The sequence below is a fragment of the Prionailurus viverrinus genome, chromosome A2 (genome assembly GCF_022837055.1).
Source record: "Prionailurus viverrinus isolate Anna chromosome A2, UM_Priviv_1.0, whole genome shotgun sequence".
In the NCBI taxonomy this organism is placed as follows: domain Eukaryota; kingdom Metazoa; phylum Chordata; class Mammalia; order Carnivora; family Felidae; genus Prionailurus; species Prionailurus viverrinus.
The window spans coordinates 9,746,597-9,770,608 of record NC_062562.1 but is presented as its reverse complement, the minus strand read 5'-3'; the positions used below and the strand labels follow the sequence as shown (position 1 = coordinate 9,770,608).

Genomic DNA, 24,012 nt, shown 5'->3' with positions numbered 1-24,012 from the left:
CGGGGCTCGAACTCCCGGACCGCAAGATTGTGACCTGGCTGAAGTCGGACGCTTAACCGACTGCGCCACCCAGGCGCCCCGAAATGAAATTATTTTTAAGGAGACCAACTTGCCCATTGTAAGATAAAGAAATTTCCAGGCATTTGTGATCCAACATTTGGGAAAACACTGGGAACGTATGAAAGTGAACAAAGGTGAATTGGTATATCAGACAGAGTGGAGTCTTGATAAAGTGAGTTACCTCAATGTATAGAAAAGTTGAATTCTAACAAACAGAAATGCCAGGAAGTAAATAGAAGGAGCAGATTCTACTTCCCCAGTGTGATCAAAGATTAGCAGTTCCTGGCTCTGAGGCTCTGAGCCCTGCAATCATGGGCACGTCTTTCGCCTCAGGATGATTGTCCCATGCATTGCTGGACCCCAACGATTCTTTTCAGAGCCCTCCTTATGTCTCTGTTCCTCAGGCTGTAGATGAAGGGGTTCAGCATGGGCGTGACCACCGTGTACATCACCGAGGCTGTGGCACTTGAGTGGGAGCTCTGGGTAGAAGCAGAGCTGAGGTACACTCCTAGGCTCGTACAAAAAAATAAGGAGACAACCGACAGGTGAGATGCACAGGTGGAAAATGCCTTATACTTGCCCTGAGCTGATGATATCCCACGGATGGAGGAAACTATCTTAGAGTACGAGTAAAGGATCCCGGCCAACGAAGCACCACCCAGCAGCATAGCTGCAAGATACATCACCAAGTTATTAATAAAGGTGTCAGGACAGGCAAGTTGGATCATCTGATTGAGTTCACAGAAAAAGTGGGAGATTTCCAAGGTTGTACAGAAGGACAGCCCCAACACCATTAAGGTTTGTAACAAGGAATTCAGGACACACATGATCCAGGACACCAGAACCAGCAGTCCACAGAGCCGGGGATTCATGATGACCATGTAGTGTAGGGGGTGACAGATGGCCACAAAGCGGTCATAGGCCATCACTGTCAGAAGAAAGATGTCTAATCCTGCAAAGAGCAGGAAAAAATACATCTGTGTGATGCAGTTCTCATAGGTTATGTGTTTGCTCTGTGTCTGGATGGTCCAAAGCATCTTTGGGACGGTGGTGGTGGTGAAGCAGATGTCTACAAAGGACAGGTTGGCCAGGAAGAAGTACATGGGGGTGTGGAGGCAGGAGTCAGAGCTGATGGCCAGGAGGATGAGCAGGTTCCCAAACACTGTGATCAGGTACATGGAGAGGAAAAGCCCAAATATGAGGGGCTGCAGTTTTGGTCTCTCTGAAAATCCCAGAAGAAAAAAATCTGAGATTTGTGTTTCATTTCCTGGATTCATGTGCTGGAAGTGACTACCAGGGAACAAACAAAAAAAAATAACATGACTGATTTTCTCAATATTGAACATTGCAAATATCATTGAAATGCTACAATTCTTATTTTGCATTCAAAAGTGAATATCCATCGTTTTTGTATGGAACTTGTCCCCTCTCAGCATCTCCTTGCCAGCTCTGAATAGGTATTCACTTCCCACACTTAACATTTTCCCCAAGTGCTCATATTTTCTATACTTTTAATGAGGAATTCTGTCACCCATTTGAGGAATAACCTTGAGCACTGACTAACCTTCACACAAAGCGTATAAGTGTCTAGAAACAAAAGCCTGGAGGGTTCAGTGATGGAGAAAGGGGATAAGCAAATAAAGACCAGATAAAATATGGAGGTGACAGGTGCCGTGAGGAAAAACAAAGCCTGTGTAAAGGGAAGCGTGGATGGAGGGATGGCTCTTCCGGGTTGTTCGGGCACACCGGCACACATGTAAACAGAGCCCTTGAGGAGACAGGAGACACAAGGTCCTCTGGGGAAGAGCGTGCCCGTCGGAGGGAACTATGAGTGCGACGGCTCTGAGGAAAGACGTGAGTTTTTCTAAATTAAGTTTTTAAAGCATGAGGGTGGTCGACACACCAGGTCACGTTAGTTTGGGGGGCGCCACACAGTGATTCAACAAGTGTCAACATCACGCCCTGCTCACCAGGCATGGAGTTGCCATCTGTCACCACACAGCCTGTGACAGCATCACTGACAGTATTCCCTCCGCTGGGCCTTTACCTCCTCTGAGTCTCCCCTTCCTTAACATGGAAGGAATTCCTCAACCGGAAGCCAGTGTCTCCCACTCCCCTTCACCATCCTGCCTTTTGTTGTTTGCATATTGTGTTAAAGACCCAGGCTCAAAAGAAAGCCAGTGTGTCCAGGGGAAGGAGCCAGAGGAATACTGATGAGAGGTGGTGGCAGGGAATGTTGAGGAATGAGGTGGCCTCCCGGACACCGATGAAACTTCCCAGCACAAGGAACCCCTCCTTCACATGGTGTTCCTTGCACTTTATTAATTTCGTTTCCAAGGAATCTTTGAACAGGAATGGGCACCCTTCTTATATTCATTGTCGGTACTAACCTGGCACCTGTATTTTAAGGGTCATGTATTGGAGGTATGGGTTCCAGGACCTCTGTCTTGAGAACTGCTCATCACATACACACACACACACACACACACACACACACACACGCTCTATAGCCTCCTTGGACCATGTCACAACCAGACTATTCTCACCTCCAGTAGCAATAATTAGGCAAACAATGATACAAGGCAAGCTGTGCAATATCAGATTGTCTTTCCTATAAGTTGCAAAAACATCCAAATTCTAGTAGTTAAGTCTCCCGTGAGTATGTAGACATGAGTCTTGATTTTAACGTGATCATTTTGTGTCCAGTATTTACAGAAACATAAAAATCAAATTCAAAAACTGAGAACAAGACAAGTGGGGAGAAAGATCTAATGAGCTCAGGTGGCCCCTGGTGTTGATAACGAGAAAGTGTCCCTGGTTCTGGCGACACCCCAACCCCAGGTACATCTCCTTGATGCCCAGAATAATAAAGCGGCAAAAAGCAATTTATCCAAAAGAAAAAGTAGGAATGTCTTCATGTTATCAAGACATCCCACCAGAATAACAAGGGAAGATACCCACAATTCACAAAAGGAAATACACAGGGTACAAGAAAAGTGGGGGGTTTTAGAAAATTATTTGCTAAAGAACAACTTTTCTAAATGATATAAAATGCTAAGCTTTTACAATCAGAAACCAGTTTTGAATTGGGAATCTCCACACGTTTGCTTTGGACTTGGAGAACCAGCCAAACTATTCTTTTTCTTCCTCCTGTAAACTCTCGTCAGGTAACATACAGTGTAATATTGGTCTCAGGAGCAGAATTCAGTGATTCATCACTTACCACACCCAGTGCCCATGGCAGCAATTGCCCTCCTTAATCCCCACCTCCCATCTAGCCCATCCCTACCCACCTGCCTCCATCAACCCTCAATTTGTTCTCTATCGTTATGAGTCTCTTCTGGTTTGTTTCCTCCCTTCTTTTCCCCCACCTTCCCAACCAAACTATTGTGAATGCTAATATTCTTCCCCAAATGGTAGGGCTAGAGGTATCTATCCTGCTCAGGTAGGTGGCAGATTTAGTGAATACGCCATATAGAGCTTAGCACAGCTCCCTGTGTTGACAATGAGTGCTTCTCACTGGTGAGGAGATTTGGCTGATTTTTTTTCTTCTCTCAAAGTCCCCATCGCTTCCCCACCTCTGGGGTCCCAAATCGACTGCCTTATTTCAGTTCCTTGTCCTGTCCCCACCTATCATGGACTGTCACTTCTCTAGCCAATAGTCACAATTACCCAAGAGGTCTTTCTAATATTGCAATTACACGACTGTCCACCTTAACCCCTTCCTAGTGACCCCTCCCTGGAGAATGAACCCCCAATTCCATACCTTCCAACACTTGGCTTGCCTCCCCTGACCGACCCACCAGCTTTACACTCACACCGCCTCACCCCTTCGATCTCACACACACCGAGCCTGAGTTGTAGCTTCTCCGGAAGGCCCGGCTCAGGTCTCGGAGCCTCTACACCCCTGCTTCTCTCTGCTTGGAGTCACCCTCTGGTCCGTTTGGAGTTTTTCACCTCTTCTCTATCCTGAAAGTCCTATCTCCTCTTTCTGAAGCAAGGAGTCCTCTCCCTCATGAGTCTTCGTGGGTATAGTTCCTTTTAATATTCTCACAGACTATTAAACAGTATATTAAATAGTCTATTAAATAGCTTCCAGCTACCAATCTCTCTGAACCTTTCCTGAAATACCTGCTGAGCTCTGAGCCTCACCTGGATGGGGTCTGTGACAGGAACGTCTCCAGGTGGAAGTCTGAATTCCTTCCTGTTGGTTGATGATCGAGAGTGAAGCTGTATTCCCAGAACAGGAAGGAGTGAAGCATTCAAACAGGCTGAAGAATCCAAATGCAAAAACCACGTCTCCTCCAGCTTCGGGTTAACCATGTCTGGATCTGCAGCAGAGGAAATATTTATAGCTCCTTATGTTTGATGTATCTGTTCTCTGCACCAACTCCTTAGACACGTTTCCCATTATTACTCCAACCACTGAGCCCATCTCCCCATGGGAACATATCTGGACAGCATGGAATTTTTTTCCTGTAGATTCTCTGTTCCCAAGATACAGGTTAGAATTCAGGCATATCCGATTTTTATTACTCCTCCTCGAACTTTCCTGGCTTCCAGAGCTCTAACATTGAAACTTTTCACAGACCTGAGTGAAAGTTTTTTTCCAAATCTATGGCTCAGGAACCTGTGTTGACTATGACCCTTGGTTCTTTAAAACATGGGTTGTGGTGGGAACACAACTCCTGATAGTCTAGAAAATACCTATTCCCTCTCCTCCAAGCAAAGATGTGCTCATTTGCTGGAAAACCATGGGTACAATAATCCTTGGATTCATAATTCTTTTGACAAATCAACTAGGAGTTTTGTATTTTTAATACAGGTTAAAAGTTGACATTTATAAAACATTTCGTAATTCTAGGTGTATTACAAAGCTGTAGTCATCAAGACAGTATGGTACTGACACAAAAACAGACACACAGATCAATGAAACACAATAGAGAACCCAGAAATGGACCCACAATGATACGGGCAATCTTCACCAAGCAGGAAAGAATATCCAATGGAAAAAAGGCGGTCTCTTCAAAAATGATGCTGGAAAATTGGGTGGCAACAGGCAAAGTCAGCTGGATCACTTGCTTACACCATACACAAAAATAAATTCAAAATTCCAAAAGACCTAAACGTGAGGCAGGAAACCATCAAAATCCTGGAGGAGAACACAGGTAGCTATTTCTTTGGCCTCGGATTTAGCAACTTCTTATTAGACATGTTGCAGGAGGCAAGGGAAGCAAAAGCAAACATGAACTATTGGACCTTCACCAAAGTAAAAATCTTCTGCACAGTGAAGAAAACAAGCAAGAGAATTGAAAGGCTGCACAAAGAATGGGAGAAGATGTTTGTGAATGACACATCAGATAAATATTCGTGTGTGTGTGTGTGTGTGTGTGTGTGTGTGTGTTCCACATTTTCCTTATCCATTCATTTATTGATAGACACTTAGGTTGCTTCTATATCTTGTCTGTTGTAAAGAATGCTGCAATAAACCTAGGGGTGCGTATATCTTTTCAATTTAGCATTTTTGTTTTCTTTGGAAACAGTAGTGGAATTCTTGGATCGTAAGGTAGTCCTATTTTTAAATTTTGAGGCCCCTCCACACCGTTTTCCACAGTGGCTGCACCAGTTTGCATTCGAACCCAAAGTGTGCAAGGTACCTTTTTCTCCACATTGTCACCAGCATTTGTTGTTTGTTGTGCTTTTGATTTTAGCCATTCCAACATATGTGAGTTGGTATCTCAATTGTGGTTTTGATTTACATTTCCTTGATGATGAGAAATGCTGAGCATATTTTCATTTGTCTGTTGGCCATCTGGATGTCTCCTTTATTTTTTTTATTTTTTATTTATTTTTTATCTTTTTTTAAATTTTTTTAACGTTTTTTATTTATTTTTGAGACAGAGAGAGACAGAGCATGAACGGGGGAGGGGCAGAGAGAGAGGGAGACACAGAATTGGAAGCAGGCTCCAGGCTCTGAGCCATCAGCCCAGAGCCTGACGCGGGGCTCGAACCCACGGACCGCGAGATGGTGACCTGAGCTGAAGTCGGACGCTTAACCGACTGAGCCACCCAGGCGCCCCTGGATGTCTCCTTTAGAGAAATGTCTATTCAGATTCTCTGCCCATTGTTTTTTGTTGCTGTTTAGTTGTATGAGTTATTTACATTTCTTTTTACTTTTATTTATTTATTTTTTATTCAACCAAGTTAGTTAACATATAGTGTAATAATGATTTCAGGAATAGAATTTAATGATTCATCACTTACATCTAACACCCAGTGCTTATCACCAGTGGCCTCCTTAATACCCATCACCCATCTAGCCCATTCCTGCAGCCACCTCCCCTCCAGTAACCATCAGTTCTTTTCTGTCTTGAAGAGTCTTCTATGGTTTGTCTCCATCTCTGTATCTTATTTTTGCTTACATTTTCCTATGATCATCTGTTTTGTTTCTTAAATGCCACGTCGGAGTGAAATTATATGATATTTGCCTTTTTCTGGCTGACCAGATTTGCTTAGCATAATACACTCTAGTTCCATCCATGTTGCAAATGGCAAGATTTGATTCTTATGGATCACTGAGTAATATTCCAGTGTGTGTGTGTGTGTGTGTGTGTGTGTGTGTGTGTGTGTGTGTATACCACTTCTTCCTTATAAGTTCATCAGTCAATGGACATTTGGGCTCTTTCCATTCTTTGTGGATTGATGATAGTGCTGCTATCAATATTGGAGTACACGTGACCCTTTGATCACCACTCCTGTGTCCCTTGGCTAAATAGCTAGTAGTGCAATTGCTGCCCCGTAGGGTAGTTCCATTTTTTTTTTTTGGTGGAACCTCCATACTGTTTTCAGAGTGGCTACACCGGTTTGCATTCCCAAATGGAGTGCAAAAGGGTTCCACTTTTCTGCATCCTTGCCAACATCTGTTGTTTCCTGAGTTGTTAAATTTTAGCCATTCTCACAGGTGTGAGGTGGTAACTCATTGTGGTTTTGATTTATAGTTTCCTTATGAGAGATGTTGAGCATCTTTTCGTGTGTCTATTAGCCATCTGAATGTTTTTTTTGGAAAAGTGTCTACTCATTTCTTTTGCCAATGCTTCACTGGATGGTTTGGTTTTTTGAGTGTTGAATTTGATAAGTTATTTGTAGATTTTTGATATTAACCTTTTATCTGATATGTTATTTGCACATATCTTCTCCCATTCCTTCAGTTGCCTTGTAGTTTTACTGATTATTTCCTTCACTGTGCAGAAGCTTTTTATCTTGATGAGATCCCAAAAGTTCATTTTTGCTTTTATTTCCCTTGCCTCTGGAGACATGTCAAGTAAGAGGTTGCTGTGGCTGAGGTCAAGGAAGTTGTTGCCTGTTTTCTCCTCTAGGATTTTGATGGAGTTTAGGTCTTTCAGCCATTTGAGTTTATTCTTGTGTATGGTGTAAGAAAGTGGTCCAGGTTCATTCTTCTGTATGTTGAGGTCCAGTTTTCCCAACACCATTTGCTGAAGAGACTGTCTTTTTTCCATTGGGTATTATTTCCTGTTTTGTCAAAGATTAGTTGGCCATACGTTTGTGGGTCCATTTCTGTGTGTTTTATTCTGTTCCATTGGTCGATTTGTCTGTTCTTGTGCCAATACCATACCGTCTTGATGATTACAGCTTTGAAATACATCTTGAAGTCCAGAATTGTGATGCATCCAGCTTTGGTTTTCTTCTCAGAATTGTTTTGGCTTTTCTGGGTCCATACAGATTTTAGCATTATTTGTTCTAGATCTGTGAAGAATCCTGGGGTATTTTGATGGAGATTGCATTACATATGTAGATTGCTTTGGGTAGGATCAATATTTTAACAATATTTGCTCTTCCAATCCATGAACGTGGAATGTTTTTCCATTTCTTTTGTTCTTCTTCAATTTCTTTCATAAGCTTTCTATAGTTTTCAGTGTATAGATTTTTTACCTCTTTGGTTAGGTTTATTCCTAGGTATCTTGGGGTGTTTTGGTGCAACTGTAAATGGGATCAATTCTTTGATATCTCTTTCTGCTGCTTCATTATTGGTGTATAGAAATGCAACCTATTTCTGTACATGGATTTTATAACCTGTGACTTGATCGAATTCATGTATCAGCTCTAGCCATTTTTTTGGTGGAGTCAGGTTTTCCATGTAGAGTATCATGTGATCTGCAAAGAGGGAAAGTTTGACTTCTTCTTTGCCAAACTGGATGCCTTTTCTTTTTGTTGTCTGAATCCTGAGGCTAGGACTTCAAGTACTATTGAACTATAGTGGTGAGAGTGGCATGCCTATCATGTTCATGATCTTAGGAAAGCACTCCATTTTTCCTCATTGAGGATGATATTATTCTTGGGACTTTCATATACGGCTTTTATGATGTTAAAGCATGTTCCTTCTATCCCTACGTCCTTGAGTATTTTTATCATAAAGAGACTCTTAACAATAGAGAACAAACTGAGGGTTGCTGGAAGGAAGGTGGGTGAGGGGATGGACTAAATGGGTGAGAGGCATTAAGAAGGGTGCCTATGGGGCGCCTGGGTGGCTCAGTCGGTTAAGCGGCCAACCTCGGCTCAGGTCACAATCTCGCTGTCCGTGAGATCGAGCCCCGCGTTGGGCTCTGTGCTGACAGCTCAGAGCCTGGAGCCTGTTTCAGATTTTGTGTCTCCCTCTCTCTCTGCCCCTCCATATTCATGCTCTGTCTTTCTCTGTCTCAAAAATAAATAAACGTAAAAAAAATAAAAAATAAAAAGAAGGGTGCTTGTGATGGGAACTGGGTAAGTGAAGAATCACTAAACTATACTACTGAACCAATTCTACACTATATGCTAACTATGTAAATTTAAATAAAATCTTGGAAAGAAATAAAATAAAATCCAACTTGCCCATTGTAAGATACAGAAATGTACAGGCATTTGTGATCCAACATTTGGGAAAACATTGGGAACGTATGAGAGTGGACAAAGGAGAAACCGTATATAAGACAGATCAGAAGCTTAATAAAGTGAGTTATTGAAATGTATGGAGAAGTTGAAATCAAACAAATGGGAATTCCAAGAAATAAATAGGAGGAGCAGATTCTACTCCCACAGTCTGATCAAAGAATAGCAGTTCCTGGCTCTGATGCTTTGAGCTCTGCAATCATGGCATGTCTGCAGCCCCAGGACAATTGGCCTTTACAACACTAGAACCCCAACGATTCTCTTCAGAGCCCTCTTTATGTCTTTGTTCCTCAGGCTGTAGATGAAGGGGTTCAGCATGGGTGTGACCACTGCGTACATCACTGAGGCTGTTGCACTCGAGTGGGAGCTCTGGGTAGCAGCAGAGTTAAGGTACACTCCCAGGCCAGTACAATAAAATAGGGAGACAACCGAGAGGTGAGACGCACAGGTGGAAAATGCCTTATACTTGCCCTGAGCTGATGAGATCCCACATACAAAAGAAACTATCTTAGAATAAGAGTAAAGGATCCCAGCTAGGGAAGCACCACCCAACAATCCAGCTGCAAAATACATCAGCATGTCATTAAGAAAGGGATCAGAACAGGCAAGCAGGACCACCTGATTGATTTCACAGAAAAAGTGGGAGATTTCCACCTCTGTACAGAAGGACAGGCACAACATCATTAAGGTTTGTAATAAGGAGTTCAGGGTGCTCATCATCCAGGACACCAGAACAAGCAGCCCACAGTAGGTGGGTTTCATGATCAGCATGTAGTGCAAGGGCTGACAGATGGCCACGAACCGGTCATAGGCCATCACAGACAGTAGAAAATTGTCCAATCCAGCAAAGAGTAGGAAAAAATACATCTGTGTGATGCAGCCTGCATAAGTTATGACTTTGCTCTGGGTCTGGATGTTCCAGAGCATCTTCGGGATGGTGGTGGAGGTGAAGCAGATGTCTACAAAGGACAGGTTGGCAAGGAAGAAGTACATGGGGGTGTGGAGGTGGGAGTCAGAGCTGACGGCCAGGAGGATGAGCAGGTTCCCAAACACAGTGATCAGGTACATGGAGAGGAAAAGCCCAAAAATGAGGAGCTGCAGCTCTGGTTCCTTTGACAGTCCCAGAAGAAAAAATTCTGAAATTTGTGAATCATTTCCTGGTTCCATGGGCTAGAGGGGACTATCAGGGAACAAAAAATAGCATGACCGAGTTTCTCAACAATGAACATTGCAAATATCATTGAAATTCTATAATTTTTATTTTTCTTTCAAAAATTCAATATCCATTGTTTTTTGGATAGAACTTGCCCCCTCTGGGGACTCCCTCATGCCAGCTTTGAATAGGACTTCACATCCCACACTTAGCTTTTTCCCCTAATACTCATGGATTCTATAGTTTTAATGAGAAATTCTGTCACCCGTTTGAGGAATAAACTTGAGCACTGACTAATCTCCAGGCAAAGAGTACAGGTGTCAAAAAATAAAAGTCTATAAGGTTCAGTGATGGAGACAGAGGATAAGCAAATGAAAGAGTGGATAAAATATGAGAAGGTGACAGGTGCTATGAAGAAAAACAAAGCTTGTGTAAAGGAAAGAACGGGTGAAGATGTTACTTTTTACTGGTTATTCGGGCATACCAAAACACATCTAAACAGAGGCCTCAAGGAGACAGAAGGAGACACAAAGTCCTCTGGGGAAAAGGACACCAATCAGAGGGAACGACCAGTGCAGAGGCTCTGAGAAAAGTAATTTTTTTTAATCAATTTTTAAAACCTGAGGGTGGTTGATGCACCATGTTACAGCAGTGTGGGGTGTACAATCCAACAGTTTTACACATCACACCATGCTCACCACACGTGGAGCCGCCATTTGTCACCACACAATGTTCTGATAGTATCACTGACTATATTCCCTTTGCTGTGCCTTTTAGTCCTGTGTGTCCTTCGTTCCTTAACTGGAAGCCAGTATCTCCCACTCCCTGTCATCATCTTTCTTTTTGTTGGTTTGTTTGTTGTTTTAAAAGCCAATTTTCATTGGTCATTCAATGGTCAACCAAAGCCATTGCGTTGAGGGGAATGAGCAAGAGGAAGAGTGGTGACAGATGGTGGCAGGGAATGTTGAGGAACAAGGTGGCCTCCCGGGTACTGATGAAACTTCACGGCACAAGGAATCCCTCCTTCACATAGCGTCCCTTGCACTTTATTGATTTTGTGTCCAAAGAATCTTTGGATACAAATGGGCCCCCTTCGTATCTTCATGTGTTGGGTAATAATCTGGCATCTGTATATTAAGGGTCACATTATGGAGCTATGGGTTCCAGGACCTCTGCTTTGAGAACCGCTCATGGCACACACACACACACACACGCGCGCGCACACATACATACACGTGCGTGCCCCCTAGTCTCCTAGGACCATGTCACAACTAGACTATTCTCACCTCGAGGCACATTAATTAGGTAAACACTGATACAAGGCAAGCTGTTGACAAGAGATTTTCTTTCCTCTAAAGATGTGAAAATACATCCAAGTTCCAGTAGTTAAGTCTTCTATGAGCATGTAAACATGGGTCTCCGCATTAATATGAACTTTTCATAGCCAGTGTTTAAAGAAATTAAAATATCATTTTCAAAAACTGAGAGCAAGAAAAGTGGAAAGAAAGATCTATGAGTTGAGGCGGCCCCTAGCAGCGGAATGAGAATGTGTCTTCTGTTCTGGCAACACCCCAACCCCAGGTACGTCTCCTTCAAGCCCAGAATAATGAAGCAGCAAAAAGCAATGTATCTAAACGGAAAAGTTAGGATGTCTAAGTTATCAAGACATCCCGCTAAATAACAAGCAAGGGAAAACCCCCACAATTCTCTAAGGATAATATACAGAGTACATCAAAAGTGACGGATTTTAAAAGATTATTTGCTAACAAAACCCCACCTCTTATAAGTGATATAAAATGCAACACCTTCATCATCAGAGACTCGTATTTTGAATTTTGGATCTACATATGTTTGCTTTTTGAATTTGAAGAACAAAGCAAACTACTCTTTTTTTCATTTAAATTCTACTCAGGTAACATACAGTGCAACATATTGTTTTCAGGAATAGAATTCGGTGATTCATCACTGACAACACCCAGTGCTCATCACAGCAATTACCCTCCTTAATCCCCATCACCCATCTAGCTCATCCCCACCCACCTGCTCTATCAACCCTGAGTTTGCTCTCTATCCCTATGAATCTCCTGTGGTTTGTTTCCCTCTCTTCTCTTCCCCCACCTTCCCAACCAAACTATTGTAAATGCTAATATCATTCCCCAAATAGTAGGGCTAGAGGTATCTATCCTGCTCAGGTGGTTGGCAGATTTAGTGAACACGCCATAAAGAACTTAGCATAGTTCCCTCAATTGATAATGACTGCTTCTTACTGGTGAGGAGATTTGACCGACTTTTTCTTCTCTCAAAGTCCCCATCACTTCCCCACTTCTGGGGCCCCAGTTATACAGCCTTATTTCAGTTTTCTTCCTCTCTCCACCCATCACAGGCTAGCACCCCTCTAGCCAATATTCCCATTTACCCCCGAGAGATCTGTCTATATTACAATTATGTTACTGTCCACCTTCCTGATTTAATGCTTTCATCTGACTCCCCCCTGGAGAATGAACCCCAAATCCATATTTCCAACACTTGGCTTGCCTCCCCTGACTGACCCAACAGCTTTGCACTCATGCTGCCTCACCCACATCAATTCTACCGACACTGAACTTGGGTTGTAGCTTCATCTCAAGCCCCAGTCTCAAGACTCCGAGCCCCTACACACCTGCTTCCCCTCTGGTTGGAATCATCCACTGGTCTATTTGGAAGTTTTCACCTCTTCTGTCTTGAAACTCCCATCTCCTCTTTCAGACAGCAAGGAGTCGTCTCCTTCATGCATGTGTGTGTGTGTGTGTGTGTGTGTGTGTGTGTGTGTTTTGACATTCCCACAAGAAAAAAAAAAGACTTTCTTTTGTGATAATTTAGATGTGGTGTTATCACTGTAATTTTTATTTAATTCCATATATGTTTCCCTGCTAGACTGTGGGTGCCCTGGGCATGTTATACTTACTCCCATCCTTTACCCCAGACATAGTTTGGTTGGGGACAGTGGTAATAAATACATATTGCATGAACAAATGAGAGATTGTGCTCACAGGAGTTGTCAATGAAAGGAGAGAGAACACAAACAGGGAGCTACCAGCACAGGAACAGAGAACCAGGGAGAGGAATGTTTTCCATATTCTGAGACTGGGACCATTTGTGGGGTCAGGGTGTGGTTTGCAAGAATAAACTAGAATAGAAAAACTAAGGCACAATAGAAAATATCAGAGCACGTCGTACGTGGTCATGGTGCAGACCAATCACTCATGGTTCTCCTTGTTGAGTTATATGTGTGTGCGTGTGAGTATGCAAAAACGTGTTTCCTTTCTTCATATGTCTATCCCTGAGAACATTGTGTCAGATACACATTTATTTCCGCCACTCTGCTTTCCTCATTTAATGTAAGATCCAAATGAGAAGGACCTCACTTCTTTCATTCATTTTTTTTTTGCTGTTTCATAAAGGTGTGCATTTATATAGTAACACATTTTTAGAAAATGGAATTTATAAAATACAAGGAATAGCAGGGAGAAGAAAACCGGGATAAATAGTGAATTCAAAATAAACTTATTAATTAAAATTGAGTTAAAAAGACTCTTCTGTAGGAGAAGATATAAAATATAATTTCATCACATTAACACACGTCTCAAAATCAAAATGGAATAGGCAAAAACCTCAAAAAGAATAGGAAAACAAGAATTGTGATTATAACTGACTTTAAAAATAATGCAGGGGGGCGCCTGGGTGGCTTGGTCGGTTAAGCGTCTGACTTCAGCTCAGGTCATGATCTCACGGTCCGTGAGTTTGAGCCCCGCGTCAGGCTCTGTGCTGACAGCTCAGAGCCTGGAGCCTGTTTCAGATTCTGTGTCTCCCTCTCTCTCTGCCCCTCCCCTGTTCATGCTCTGTCTCTCTCTGTCTCAAAAATAAATAAACGTTAAAAAAATTTAAAAAAATGCAGGGAGCAGACTGTAAAACTATAGTTTCATTCTATACAAACATAAGTGGGGTCACACACACTTGTGAGAAACATATAAGTTGAATGCAAGAGAAATTCATGTTTCCACAGGACGGCAGAAGGACGACTGCTAGTTTCGAAAATAGATCCAATCACAAAACAAAAGGTAGCAGTGAGGAAGCACAGATGGGAGGTAGGTGGCAATACATACAAAAGGCAGTTTATGACTACAAGGCACATAGAAAGCAATGGGTGGGGGAGAAAATATGGCCCACTGGTAGATTTGACCACTCAAAGTTTATAAACTCTCACACCACCCAGAAAATATATCTGTACATACATACAAGAATTAAACAGCAAATAGTAAACTTGGCTTAAAATTTGCAAATTTTTTTTGTTTTTTTAAGTTTTTATTTAAATTCTAGTTGGTTAAATTATAGTGTAATATTGGTTTCAGGAGTAGAATTATTTGTGTGAAAAAAATGCAATCAAGAGGAAGCAAGAAAATGATTCAGCAGGAGCAACAAACAAAGAAAAGAACACTCAGACTCGATGTAAAAGGCAAAGAAGTTACACTGATAATTTACGACAGGGAAAGTAAGTGGCCAATAAACCCCAACATAAATTCGTCCTCCAGGTGATGAAATAAGTGCAAAATAAAACCCTCTAGCATATGCCTGTTCGAGTTTTAAATAAACTTTTTAAGGGACCTAATGGAGAGAAGATTCTGTGAAATGTATGTCTCCAGAACTGCAGTTGCCAGGTCGCGGCTCCCTCCATTGGTCTGGACCTTTCTAAAAGATACAGAATATGCTCCAAAATACCCCATCTTAAAAATATTGTTTAAATTCCCTCACTGCACCTCCTTCCATACCTAATAGTATATTTTTATATTTCCTTTAACTGAAAACTCTTTGGAAATGTTCAGATTATCCTGGAAGACAGTACCCGGCATTCCCTCGTTAGTCGCATCCAACTGATCTTTTATTCCCACCACTTAATTTTCAACAATAATCCTTATATTGCTAATTTCAACAGACATTTCCTTTTTTTCACATCTTAAATAAATTGATTGTAAATGAGTGGGTTGGGCACCTGGGTGGCTCAGTCGGTTAAGCGTCCGACGTCAGCTCAGGTCATGATCTCGAAGTTGGTTAGTTCCAACCCCACATAAGACTCTGTGCTGATGGCTCAGAGTCTGGGACCTGCCTCAGATCTATATTTCCCTCTCTCTCTGGTCCTCCCCCACTACACTTTGCCTCTCTCTTTCTCTCAAAAGTAAATAAACATTAAAAAAAAATGGGAGAGACTGGGTGGCTCAGTACATTGGCTCAGGTCATGATGTCGCAGTTCGTGAGTTTAAGCCCCACGTCAGGCTCTGTGCTGACAGCTCAGAGCCTGGAGTCTGCTTCAGATTCTGGGTCCCCCTCTCTCTGTGCCCCTCCCATACTCTTACCCTGTCTCCGTCTCTCTGTCTCAAATATAAGTAAACCTTAAAAAAATGAAAGAGTTCACCGTGCCAACAAACACAATGATCTTTCGGCTCTGAGACCAGGATCGTTAGGCTGTCAGGTGACCTCAGAGGAAAGCTTTCAGATTGCATTCTCTCGGAACCTTCCCTGGAATACCTGCTGAGTTCTGAGACTCACCTAGATGGGGTCTCTGAGAGGAAGGTCTCCAGGTAGAAGTCAGAATTCCTCCCTGTTTGTTGATGATGGAAAGCAAGCTCTATTCCCAGAACAGGAAGGAGTGAAACATTTGTCCCCAAACCAGACTTAAGAATCCAAATGCAAAAACCATGTCTCCTCCGGCTTCAGATTAAACATGTTCTGGATCTGCAGCCAAGGAGATATTTACAGCTCCTTATGTTTGCTGCATCTGACACAGCAAAATGTGTCTGAAACGTTAGACACAATTCCCATTGTTACTCCAACCCCTGAGCCCATCTCCCCATGGGAACTTATCTGGACAGAATGGAATTTTTTCCTGTAGATTCCCTGTTCCCAAGAGATCAGATTAGAATTCAGGCATATCCATTTTTTTTTTACTCCTCCTCGAACTTTCCTGGCTTGTCCAACATTGAAACTTTTCACAGACCTGAGTGAAAGTTTTTTTTTTTCCAAATCTAGGACTCAGGAACCTGTCTTGACAATGCCCCTTGGCTCACCGAAACACAACTCCTGATAGTCTAGAAAATACCTATTCTTTCTTCAACAAGAAAAAGTGTGTTCCTTTGCTATACAACCATGGGTTTAATAATCCTTGGATTTGATATCCTTTTGACAAATCATCTAGGAGTTTCGTATGTTTTTGACAGGTTAAAGGTTGATGTTTATAAAACATTTGGTAATTCTAGGTGTATTACAAAGCTGTAGTCATCAAGACAGTATGGTACTGACACAAAAACGGACCCATAGAACAATGGAATAGAATAGAAAACCCAGAAATGGACCCAAAACAATATGGTCAATCTTCCACAAAGAAGGAAGAAGTGTCCAGTGGAAAAAAGGCAGCTTCTTAAGCAATGGTATTGGCAAAATGGAGAGCAACATGCTAGTGGAAATGGACCACTCTCTTACACCACACACCATTCACAGAAATGAATTCAAAATGGATGAAAGACCTAAATGTGAGATAGGAAAGCACCCAAATCCTAGAGGAGAACACAGGCAGCTATCTCTTTGACCTCAAATATAGCAACTTCTTGTTACCCGTGTTGCCGTAGGCAAGAGACACAAAAGCGAACGTGAACTATTGGGACCTCACCAATGTAAAAAGCTTCTGCACAGTGAAGAAAACAAAAGAATTAAGAGGCTTCCTACAGAATGGGAGAAGGTGTTTGTAAATGACACATCAGATCAATATTCGTGTGTGTGTGTGTGTGTGTGTGTGTGTGTGCGCGTGCGCGTTTGTGTGCCACATTTTCCTTATCCATTCCTCTATTGACAGACACTTAGGTTGCTTCCATATCTTGTCTGTTGTAAAGAATACTGCAATAAACATAGGGGTGCATATATGTTTTCAAATTGGCGTTTTTCTTTTCTTTGGAAACAGTAATGGACTTATTGGATCATGTTGTCGTTCTATTTCCAAGTTTTGAGGGCCCTCCACACTGTTTTCCACAGTGGCTGCATTCCCACCAGCAGTGTGTGAGGGTGCCTTTTTCTCCACTTCATCACCAGCACTTGTTTGTTGTGTTTCTGATTTTAGCCCTTCTGACCTGTGTGAGGTGGTATCTCCTTGTGGTTTTGATTTACATTTCCCTGATGATGAGTGATGATGAACATCTTTTCATTTGTCTGTTGGCCATCTGGATGTCTTCTTTAGAGACATGTCAATTCAGAACCTCTCCCCAATTTTTAAGTGGATTGTTTGGGTTTTTTTGTTTTTGCTTAGTTGTATGAATTCTTTGTGTATTTTAGATATTAACCTTTTATCAGATATATCATTTGCAAATACCTTCTCCCATTCAATAGATCACGTTTGTTTTGTTTTGTTTTCTTGTCTCCTTTGCTGTGTAAAATCTTTTACTTTTGATGGAATCCCAATAGTTTATTTTTACTTTTGTTTTCCTAGCCTTAGGAGACTTGTCTAGAAAAATGTTGCTATAGCTGATGTCAGAGAAATTACTGCCTGTGTTCTTTTCGGGCAGTTTCATGTCTCACATTTACGCTTTTAATCCATTTTTGTTTTCGTGTATGGTGTAAGAAAGTTGTCCTGTTTCATTGTTTTACATGTATCTGCCCAGTTTTCCCAGCACAATTTATTGAAAAGACTGTCTTTTCCCATAGTCTCACCTTTTTAAATTTTTTTAAAAATTTACATCCAAGTAATAGATTAAACCCATTTAGTCATGCTTTATTTCTGGGGTCTTTATTCTGTCCCACTGACCTATGTGTCTATTTCTGTGCCAAAAGCATACTGTCTTGATTACTACAGCTTTGGAGTATATCTTGAAACCTGGTAGGTCTGTTCTTTTTTCTCAGGATTGCTTTGGCTATGCAGGATCCTCTATAGTTCCATACAAATTTTAGTATTATTTGTTCTAGTTTTGTGAAAAATGCTGTTGGTATTTTGATAGATATTGCATTGAATCTGTCGATTGCTTTGCTTTGGGTAATATGGACATTTTCACAAGAATAATTCTTCCAATCCATGAGCATTGAATATCTTTCCATTTATTTATGTTACTTTCAATTTCTTTCACCAGTGTATTATAGGTTTTGGAGCATAGGTCTTTCACTTTTTGGCTAAGTTGATTCCTAAATATTTTATTCTTTTTGGTACAATTGTAAATGGTGTTTTTAAATGTTTTTCTTTCAGCTGCTTCGTTGTTAAGGTACAGAAATGTTGCTGATTACTAGGTATTTATTTTGTATCTTGTACTTTACTGAATTAATGTAATAAATCTAGTAATTTTATATGTATGTATGCATGTATGTATGTAAAATCACGTTAGTTAACATGCACTGTAGTATTGGTTTCATGAGTAGAACCCAGTGATTCATCACTTCTATAGAACACTCAGTGCTCATTCCAATAAGTGCCCTCCTTAAATACATGCCCATCACCCATTTAGCTAACCCCCAATCCATCTCCCCTCCAGGAACCCCCAGCCTATTCTCTGTATTCAAGAGCCTCTTATGGTTTTACTCCCTCTGTTATTAACTTATTTTCCCTCACTTCCCCTATGTTCATCTGTTTTGTTTCTTAAATTCCACATATGGGTGCAATGATATGATATTTGTCTTTTTCTGACTGACTTATTTCGCTTAGCATAATACACTCTAGTTCCATCCACATTCTTTCAAATGGCAAGATTTCACTCTTTTTGATTGTATATTGTATGTATATATACCACATCTTCTTTATCCATACTTCTAGGAATGTTTTGGTAGATTCTTTTGGATTTACCATGTATAGTATCATGTCATCTGCAAATAGTGACAGTTTAACTTCTTTACCAATATGGATATCCCTTATTTCTTTTTCTTAGCTGATTCCTGTGGCTAGGACTTCCAGTACTATGTTGAATAAGTGTGAGTGGACATATTTTCTTCTTCCTGACATTGGGGGAAAAGCTCTCCACTTTTCACCATTGAGTATGATGCTACCTATGGGATTTTCATAGGTGGCCTTTATATGTTGAGGTATGTTGCCTTTAACCCCACTTTATTGAATTTTTATCATGAATGAATGTTGAATTTTGTCAAATGATTTTTCTTCGTCTATTGAGATGATCATATGATTTTTACCCTTCATTCTGTTGATGTGTATAACATTGATTTTCAAAATATTGAAACATCCTTGTATCCTTGAAATAAATCCTACCTGATCATCGTGAATGATCTTTTTAATATACTGTTGTGTGTGGTTTGCTAGTATTTTCTTGAGGATTTTTGCACCTATCTTCATCAAGGATACTGGTCTATAGTTTTCTTTTTGGGGGGTGTCATTGTCTGGTTCCAGCATCAGGGTAATGCTGGCCTGCTTGAATGTATTCGGAAGCTTTACCTCCTATTCAATATTTTGGAGTAGTTTGAGGAGAATAGGTACTAATTCTTCGTTAAATATCTTGTAGATGGGGTGCTTGGGTGGCTCAGTTGGTTGAGTGTCCAAATTCAGCTCAGGTCATGATCTCATGGTTAATGAGTTTGAGCCCCACATTGGGATGTGTGCATTGGGCTCTGTGTTGACATCTTGGAGCCTTGAGCCTGCTTCAGATTCTGTGTCTCCATCTCCAATGGCAAGGGAATTAGTAGCAAAAATGAACTATTGGGACCTCATGAAGATAAAAGCTTCTGCACTACAAAGGAAACAATCAACAGAACTAAAAGGCAACCAACGGAATGGGAAAAGATATTTGAAAATGACATATCAGACAAAGGGCTAGTATCCAAAATCTATAAAGAACTCACCAAACTCCACACCTGAAAAGCAAATAACCCAGTGAAGAAATGGAAAGAAAACATGAATAGACACTTCTCTAAAGAAGGCATCCAGATGGCCAACAGGCACGTGAAAAGATGCTCAACGTCACTCCTCATCAGGGAAATACAAATCAAAACCACACTCAGATATCACCTCACACCAGAGTGGCTAAAATGAACAAATCAGGAGACTATAGATGCTGGCGAGGATGTGGAGAAACGGGAACCCTCTTGCACTGTTGGTGGGAATGCAAATTGGTGCAGCCACTCTGGAAAACCGTTGGAGATTCCTCAAAAAATTAAAAATAGATCTCCTGGATGACCCCGCAATAGCACTGCTAGGAATTTACCCAAGGGATACAGGAGTACTGATGCATAGGGGCACTTGTACCCCAATGTTTATAGCAGCACTTTCAGCAACAGCCAAATGATGGAAAGAGCCTAAATGTCCATCAACTGATGAATGGATAAAGAAATTGTGGTTTATATACACAATGGAATACTACGTGGCAATGAGAAAGAATGAAATCTGGCCTTTTGTAGCAACGTGGGTGGAACCAGAGAGTGTTATGCTAAGTGAAATAAGTCCTACAGAGAAAGACAGATTCCATACGTTTTCACTCTTATGTGGACCCTGAGAAACTTAACAGAAGACCAGGGGGGAGGGGAAGGGGGAAAAAAAGAGAAAGAGGGAGGTAAACCATAAGAGACTCTTAAAAACTGAGAATAAACTGAGGGTTAATGGGGGGTGGGGTGGGCATTGAAGAGGGTAACTGTTGGGATGAGCACTGGGTATTGTACGGAAACAAATTTGACAATAAATTTCATATTAAAAAAAAGATTCTGTGTCTCTCTCTTGCTCTCTGTCCCTCCCCCATTCTCTCTCTCTGTCTCTCTCTCTCCCTCTCTCTCTCTCAAAAATAAATAAACATAAAAAAAATAAATGTCTTGTAGAATTCACCTGTGATTCCATCTGGTCCTGAACTTTAAGTTTTAAGTAACTTTTTGTTTACCAATTCAACTTTGTTACTGACAATTAATCTGTCCAGATCCTGTATTTCTTCCCAGTTCTGTTTTGGAAGTTTGTATTTTTCTAGGACTTTATCCTTTCACCTGGCTCATCCTCTTTGTTGGCATATAGTTTTTAATAACATTCTCTTACAATTCTTTGTATTTATATGGTGTCAGTTTTTACTTCTCTCTCATTTATGATTTTACTTATTTGGGTCCTTGCCCTTTTTTTTCTTGATGAATGTGGCTAAGGGTTTGTCAATTTTGTTTATCTTTTCAAAGAACCAGCTGTTGCTTTCATTGATTTCGTTCCATTCATTTTTTAAATCTCTGTATCATTTATTTCACCTCTGTGTTATTTCCTTTCTTCTACTCTCATTGGCTTTGTTTATTCTTCAGGAAAGAGTACTTTGAATATAAAATCAGTACTGGATAGTGACTTAGTGGCATATCAAACGTGAGCGGCCTTAACTTCATTTCATTGGTCCTATATCCATATAGACATTTAGCCTCTTTCTATTTAGAAGAGAGATCATTCATCCTTTTTCGATGTGAATCAGCTACCAATGTTCTCAGTCCTTCCCCTCAGCCACGCTCCACTAGACTTTTTTCCTTATAACTCTATCATTGTAGCTTAATTATATATAATCATCTGTGTACATTTAAAGTTTATAGTTTGACACTTGTGAGCACAGCATAACATAGAGTCTGTCAAATCAGTATGTTGTATACCTGAAATTAATGATTTTGTGTGTCAATGATACTTCAAAAAATTTTTTAGTAAATTAAACGGTTTGTTCTATTAAGGGAATCATAAATATTTAGGAGCACCTTCTGAACATTCATTTGTATGTAATTCCAGAAAGTGCACAATAAGCTTTAATTGCCTTCTTCTGTAACTTATTAAAATTTAATCCCCTTGAGGTTCAGTTTTCTTATTTCTGCAGATAATGTGGGATAATAAAACTAATTTCAGAGGGATATTGTGGGAAATAAACAACTGTGTGGTAACATTATGTGGATTCCAAAGAAAATGCTCAATGGTGAGGGGTAGATATGGTGTGTGTGTGTGTGTGTGCGTTTATACATTTTTCTTTCAAGTAAACATGGACACTCATGTGTGCATACACAGATTCATTATTAGGAAAGCTTTCATGTCAAAATAAACTTGAGAGAAAGTGGGAGAGGACAAAAATGAAAAGAACATTTGGATTAACATGAAAATAAAAGTAGGTAAAAATTTGAACATAAAGATTTAAGGTAGAACAAGTGGCCTTAATGTTTTAGTTTGTCTACTTCAGTGCCTGCAAGACAGTACAGCTCATGGCTTAGGGGATTTTTTTGTACCAGCTGTTGGGGTTGAGAGACTCCAAAGTGACTTCAGATTTGGTGTTTTACATAAAGTGGTATTTCAACACCAAATAGCCTTATTTGAAAGAATATAAACATGATCCAAGGCTGAATTTCATTTCTCTAAACAGAGTGTTATTGGATAACTATCCAGAATAGATATTTATTGTGGTTGTGACAAATTCCATGCCGCTGACTTAGAACAAATAAATTTATGTTCTGATAGTTCTGGAAGTCAGAAGTCTGAAGTAGGTCTCCCTGGGCTAAAATCACTCTGTCTGGGGGAGGTCCTGGGGAACTAAAGCCGCCTGTATTCCCTGACTCATATTCCCTCCCTTTATCTTCAAAGCCAGCAACATAGCATCTCAAATTTCTCTGTGATTCCTACTCTTCTGCCTCTGTCTTCCATATCTGGAGGCACCTTGTGATCTATTGAGCCCACCTGGATCATCAGAACAAATTTCTCTTCAGGTCAGCTGACTAGCAATGTTAACACCATTTGTCACCCTAATTCTCACTTGCCACGACACAAGATATATTCGAAAAGTCTGGAGATTAAGATGTGGAAATATTTGGGGGACATTATTCTGCCTACTAAAAGTCTTTTTCATGGGTGTATTTGAGGCCAACTCAGCGGTCCTCAGATTAAAGAATCAAATACAGACTTTTTTTCAGACTCTAGGGTGAGTCCTTAGACTTTTCTTTCAAAACCACACATAAAGAGGATCTCATGGCTCATTTATTAAAATCACCCAGAGTTATAAATGGTAAACCCTCAACTCAATGAATTCAAAATCAGCTCAAGGTGAAGGTAAAGTGCAAGCTGGTTAGACCTCTGATAGGCAGGCAAGTTCAGGAGCGTAATACAAAACTGGATTCACCTGACTTCCAGTCTGATATCCCAGCAACAGAGTATCAGCAGGAAACTTTTCCTTTCCCACCGCTCCAGTGGCCCACGGGGAAATGATGTGCTCCAACGTGGGAGTAACAATGGAAACAGTGTCTAATGAGCAGACATAGGGAGCTATAAATATCTCCTCCACTGCAGAATGTCATCATCGGAAACCTTGTATATGGCAAGGCATGGTTGTTGCTTTTGGGACCCAGGTCTGTGCAGAGGGACCAATGCTTCACTCCATCCTGCTGTCCTGTCTGGGAACAGAGCTTTGGTCTCCATGATCAACCATCCAGGGACGAAGTCGGACCTCCACACAGAGACGTTCTTCTTATAGACCCCATCCATGTGAGTCTCAGAGCTCAGTGGTTATTTTGGGAAAGATTCTGAGAGAATGAAATCTGAGAGATTTTACCTGAGTCACCTGAGACGAGGTAGACTCATTTATAATTAATTTATGTAATATGTTAAAAAGAGAAGCTCCACTGGACTCAGCAATACAGGGATCATTGTTGACAATGAGCGGTGGGAATGGAAGTCCAGTTGGATGAGAATGAGGAAGGAATGGTGGGGGGGAGGACACAAATTGGTCACAGTGAAATTAGAACATACCTAGGAGTTTTGCAGCTAAGGGGAGTAGGAAAACAGAGTATCAAGCTTGGAGGCATGTGCCGTGAGCTTTTCAAGATGTGGTGTTTTTGAGCATGTTCTGTGTTTGTAGAAAGACCCAGAGCCATGG

At 41.0% G+C, this 24,012-nt stretch overlaps 1 protein-coding gene and 1 pseudogene across 1 annotated transcript; both read right to left on the bottom strand.

Annotated features, from left to right (window-relative positions):
• Positions 1 to 508: 508 nt before the first annotated feature.
• On the bottom strand, positions 509 to 1,337 carry LOC125159004 (olfactory receptor-like protein OLF4). The gene is given in 2 exon segments (XM_047846748.1): positions 509 to 562; positions 564 to 1,337. Coding segments are annotated over 2 exon segments (828 nt in total).
• Positions 1,338 to 9,237: 7,900 nt separating this feature from the next.
• LOC125160345 (olfactory receptor 7A17-like) lies at positions 9,238 to 10,244 on the bottom strand (annotated as a pseudogene).
• Between the last annotated feature and the right edge of the window lie 13,768 nt (positions 10,245 to 24,012).